The 5,751-nt window shown below is 32.8% G+C and overlaps 2 protein-coding genes across 2 annotated transcripts in view; one reads left to right on the forward strand and one right to left on the reverse strand.

The window, feature by feature from the left end:
- LOC105627315 (DNA-directed RNA polymerase II subunit 1-like) overlaps window positions 1-3,996 on the reverse strand; it is a 7,964-nt gene extending 3,968 nt beyond the window's left edge. Inside the window, exons 1-2 of the mRNA XM_012208601.1 lie at window positions 3,956-3,996; window positions 2,626-2,739 (exon numbers count right to left, since the gene is read on the reverse strand). Coding sequence (XP_012063991.1) covers window positions 2,626-2,739; window positions 3,956-3,996 — 155 coding nt within the window. The remainder of the gene's footprint in view (window positions 1-2,625; window positions 2,740-3,955) is intronic.
- Window positions 3,997-5,045: 1,049 nt separating this feature from the next.
- Window positions 5,046-5,751, forward strand: part of LOC105627073 — a 5,801-nt gene continuing 5,095 nt past the window's right edge. Inside the window, exon 1 of the mRNA XM_012208351.1 lies at window positions 5,046-5,271. Within this exon, the coding sequence (XP_012063741.1) occupies window positions 5,046-5,271 (226 nt within the window). The remainder of the gene's footprint in view (window positions 5,272-5,751) is intronic.

Consider the following 5,751-nt stretch of genomic DNA (forward strand, 5'->3'; position numbering starts at 1 on the left):
AAAATCTGACGAAATACAATAGAAAAGAAAAAAAAATAAATATATATATATATATATATATATATATAAAATTCATAAGTAATTTTAGTTTATTAATATTATAGAACTGTCAAAGCAACTTGATTAATTAGAACCAAGACAGTCAAAATAGTTTGTAATTTTTTGAAATTGTTTAAATTTATAATAATACATTTTCTAAGATTTTCCATGACCTTTATTGCAATATTTATATGATTAAATCTGTGCGAAAGCTTTTTTGATCTCCCGTCGCAGATTGAAAAATATTTATTTGATTCGTCGGTTGAGGAGGTCGAAGAAATGTTGAGTTCACATGTTCGATTTTTCTTGAATTTATTTCTCGCACGAGAACATCGCCGATCATCAGTCTTGCTGCATTCTCGCTCGCTACTCTCCTTTCTTGAACTGACTGAGCACGTACGCGAAATTCGATTGCTCGCAATGCTCACGAATCTAAATCGATGATCGACGACGAAAAACGCAAGTGAATAAAAAGAAGACAGCCGTTATTGTTTTTTCTTCGCTTGCTTTTGATTTTGAAAGTACACATTCAAGATTGTTTGAAATTCGAAGTAAAAAAACAATGGAATCGAATGTTTTAAAAGCTTCATCGAAATAATCTACTGAAATTCTAATCAATCAATTTTTTCTTTTTATTTCTTTTTTCAAAGATGTAATAGTATACTTAAATAGTAAAAATTAATTATTGCTAATTCTAATGTTAATAACATGTATCTTCGAAATGTAATTTAATAAAATCTCTCAAGTATGATAGTCAAAATAGGAGTTATGCGGAAATTAGATTGACGCTTTAATTCTTACAGGAATGCTTTCTCAATTTAGTGGCGATCAATAGCACGGATTCATTAAAGGTCTATTCCTCTATCTCTGACCGTTGAAGAAGATGGCGTAGTGAGAGAACTTATTAAAAGATGAATTTTTGGACTTATGAGAGGAATTGCAAGCTGCGAGAGCATATCGATTTGTTGCTGCATTTAAAAGTATTTGAGACGTAAAAATTATTTCCTTTCGTCCCTTTTGAGAAATAGGATTATTATTAGTAAATATTTAAATTTCGAGTGTCACGTTTTCTACGATGTTTCTGTACCTAGTTTTTGTATTTAGCAGTACTCGTATAAAAATACGTTTAATATTTGATCGATAATTGAATTTTTTCATATCTGCGCAATCTGAATAATAAAAAGATTATCTAAAGATTCACGCCATACATTCGCGTCGACTTTATCGAATTTGCACATCTTTGGAAACGTAATTCAATTTGCATATATTTAATTAATTTGCACCGTGCAAACATAGCTCGGGTACTCGAGTATTATGATATCTGTCATAGATATTGAAATACGCGAAATGTTTCGTATATTAAATTCCAAGAATCAGGAATCAGCATTGTACACGTTAAGAATTTGCGGCTTGCATATAAAGCTGCATTAACCTGAAACATAGGAAAGGCATAAACAGCACAGAAAGGGATAAAAAATTATGAGGAGCCTCCTTCTTCCATAAAATAAATTTCTTTGAGAAGAAGAAATCACCGAGATCTCTCGGCTTTAAGGGATTTCCCAGTCACATGACCCGAAATGGATTCTCTGCGATATTCCAATCGTGAATTGAACGACGATTTCAGGTTGTATGCATTCCATTAATGTCAAAGGATTTTGGATATAATATGCAATGTTGGTTCTAATGTATACAAAATAATTCAATTAAATAATTTAGAATCATCTATTGAATCATTTATTTTTTTCTGCGTTCCACTTGACGTCTCAAAAGAAGAATTTATGTTCAAGATAAATTAATTTCAAATGGAACAAAAAAATAAAAATCTTTTATATAATTAAAAATAAAGTCAAAAATAAAAATTTTTTATATAGTTTTTATTCAATTAAATTATAAAAAAAACTGATTAATTAATTAAAAATTAAATTGTTTCTTTTCAGAGTAGTCGAAAAACACTTTTTCGAGAAATGTTTCAGTTGTGTATTAGGTAGTAGTAAAATCTGTATATAATCGGACATGTTACAGTCGATTGAACAAGCAAAATGTATATATTAGTTTGTATTTTCCGGAAAAATATATGCATTTCCAACCAATCAATATTAGATACATATATAACACGTTAAATTACATTACTTTAAATACGAAAAATTCAAATTAATAAGGTGAAATAAAAAAAAAATTCATTTATAAAACGTGTGTCGATTCGCTTCAGCGCGTTTCAGCATCATCTGGAAGATTCATTGAAAAGGATTTATAAATCTATTGATGATATTATAAAAAATATTTAAATATTTAATGTGTTAGCAACACAACATTTTTGTTTTTCAGTTTCGTAAAACGGATTTTATAAAAAAATCTTTTAGAACATGATTTGGTTCGATAAACAAAAGTAAAAAACATTCAATAGAGTCTCAAATGACCTACTTGTATTTACCTTACTGCTCGCAATTTTTTTATAATCAATCGACCGTGCGGCGATCTCGTTATCTCTCCTTCATTGAGTGTCCAGACGCAGCCGTGAAAAAGGCACGTAACGTGTAAAATCGGCGGCGGGCATCGCTCCGGAGCGGATAATGGAGCGTGACGAACCTCTGATTGCCGTTCTGAAGAGAGAACGCTCGCCATTGGATGCTGATAAAAAAGTAGCAGGTGTCAACCGGCGGCGGCGGCGGCGGCGGCGGCGGCGGCCGTTGCAAAAGCAATCTAAAAATATAACGTTCACTCGTGTCGCGTTGGCGTAAAATAGCGGCTCGTTCACGCGGCGTGTCCATCGATGTGACCCCGATATGTAGTCGCGATGTTCGCCGACTCTGAAAAAAAAGAGCACATCGCCTTTTGTTGTCTACGATAAAGTGGCAATAAGCGACGTGAGACATTCGACGAGAGTAGATATTACTCTGAAAAACTGAACGTGTGTGATGAATATGCAATGTAAGAACGTTTTAATACCGTCTAAATGTGAAGTAAAATAAATATAGATTATATAAAGTATTGTATATATATTTCTTTTTATTTTATTTTTTTGAACATTAAAATTACATAGATTATAAATCTTATATAATATATAATATTATAATTATAATTAAAATTATAAAATATATTGATAAATGTAAATTGAATTTTAAATAATTTTGTTTCTGTAAAATAAATCTCTGTCTTTTTTATTCTTCAAAATTGTAATTTTTTTAATCTTTCAAGAATATTGTAAATTATATGTATACAGCTTGTATATTATTTTTTATTTTCTAAGCTAGAAAAAAAAGTTTTTCTTACGAGGTAGTAACAAGATAGAGATCTTTGCAGGAATAATGAACAAAGTATTTATGTTTGCGTAGTGTCACGATAATGAGAAGTATAAGTGGGTGGTGAGATACTCAGAGCGTGAAGTGTTTCCTTTTGGATTATCAGCCCTAGAGAGTCAACTGAGCTGTGAAAGATAATGGAAGTTCTGCCTGTTTTAGATATTCGTTTGCAAAGCATTTTTGTCTTCGATACTAAATTCGCGCGACACGTGCAATTTTCTCAGCAATACTTGCAAGAATATTCTTACAAAGAAGTTTCTTCCTCATTAAAATAGAAAAGAGAAATATTATAAAGAGATAAAAACATATTCAAATGAAATAATCTTTTCCTTGATCGTCTTTCTAGAAAGAAGAAATATCATTTTACTGTTAACATATTATAATTAAATGTTGTACATAAATTATTTATAATAATATAATACATAGAGTAAATACATAGAGCAATCAATTATTAGTATTTACTATAGATAAAAAACATATGATAAAAAGATGCTTTCATGGACGCTTAAAGTTGACGAAGCTGCGACGTTACATCTGACAAGTGATGACGTGGATAGGAGCTACAGACAGCACATGAAGGACATCATCCCCTTTAGAAGGGTTGCAGACAGACAAACCCTCCAAGCTCCCTTTTCCCCACTCGTCGTTCCATCGCCATAGCAACCCCTTGCATTCAGCAGCTAGGTTAACCAACCGATCTACCCTTCGATCATGCCGTCTCGCTTCTCGTCGCTGGAATATCTTTGCACGGAACACAGTTTCCACTTCTCTTTTCCACGCATTTTAATTCAGAGCTACATTCTGTAGCGCGAGTCTTAAGAATTCAATAGTAAATTGGTGCGAAAGTTCCATCAAACGTTCTACAATAAGATCAAAATACTTTTTCTTTGACGTTTCTAGAAAGTCTTCTATAATCGTTTGACAAACTGTTGTCGATCGGTATTTAAGTTTCTCAAAATTTTCAAGTAGAAATTGCAGAAAATTGTTAATGTTCAGTGAAAATATCTCGAGAGATTTCAGTAATGGACGCATCACTCGAGTCAAACGATTCAAACGAATTTATAAGTAAATAGCATAAGTAAGGTCTATAACAAGGCTTTAGAAAATAATTTTATTCGATGATGTGTTAGTCGAAATCTTTCAAAAGTATATATTGCGTACAACAAAAGATTCATTTTTATTTATGTAATTAAACATTTCATTATATCTCCTGCTGAAGATAGTAAAAAAAGTCTTGTTTCCTGAAAGGTTTCACTATCTGTTCTTGTGTAGATGGCTCAAGACATTAAAATCCGCACACAATGAGTTATTTCTTCGACAAGAAAGCATAATTTCTAGAAAAAAAACTTCCCCAATGAAATAAAGTATAGTATTAACTCATTGTAGTTGTCGCGGTCCGTAAACTCATCAGACAGTTCAACGAGCCGAATAATCACCTCGGTCGTTCCCGAAATTATTCATATATTTTTTTCGTTGTCTCGACTGTGTCGAATTCGATGCATCACGAAGGAGAGAATTCCCTCGCGACTGACGGTTTGGTTGTTTAGATTCACGACATCTTACCTATTTATTGTCAGTAATACGTTATAACCGAGTCGTTCATCTTCTATTAGGAGAAACTTGAATAAAAACCCGATTGAAAATCCGACGAGTCATATAAGTCTTTGTCTTGTGTTGGTGAAAAGAAGCGTTGTTTTCCTTTAAAGAATGAAAATATTTCCGATACTCAGCACGCTCGCGGTTTTAATCGCCGGTCAGGATACAAAAACTGTGATATTCTCACCTATTTCTTCCGGAAATGGATCGTCTTTGGGGATGGAAAGTAAAATCGAGCCGGTGCTTCAATCGGATATGACGCGAGCAATCCTTGCGACCCTCGCACCTCCACCGCCGTCGCCGCAGCCGATGCTGCCCTCGGATTACTTTTTCCCCGGTAAAGATTTTTCTATTTTAGTTACTCTAAGAGAAAGAGACGGCGTCGTTTGATCACTTATCCTTTGTGCGCGGCTATAATCAAGCTCAACACGTCGCGCTTCGGTCGTCGCATTAATATCTCAAAGCCGAGAAATCATTTTTGAAATTGAAATGCATCGCTTATACTACTTAAGAGAGAGAAAAAAAATGTATTTAAAGCACACAATTTGTTTGTAACTTTTTAGAAAATGGGACTTATTTATAAAAAACAAATGTTATATGATACTTATTAGTAGTATGAAAAATTAATTAATTATGTAATTAATCATTCGAATAATTAAATAATATATATCTAATCACAAAACAGCACAAATATGTTTTGATTAAAAACTGAACAATTATACACACACACACACACACACACACACACACACACACACACACACACACACACACACACACACACACACACACACACACACACACACACACACACACA

This window comes from Atta cephalotes (genome assembly GCF_000143395.1).
Source record: "Atta cephalotes unplaced genomic scaffold scaffold00008, whole genome shotgun sequence".
Taxonomy (NCBI): Eukaryota; Metazoa; Arthropoda; class Insecta; order Hymenoptera; family Formicidae; genus Atta; species Atta cephalotes.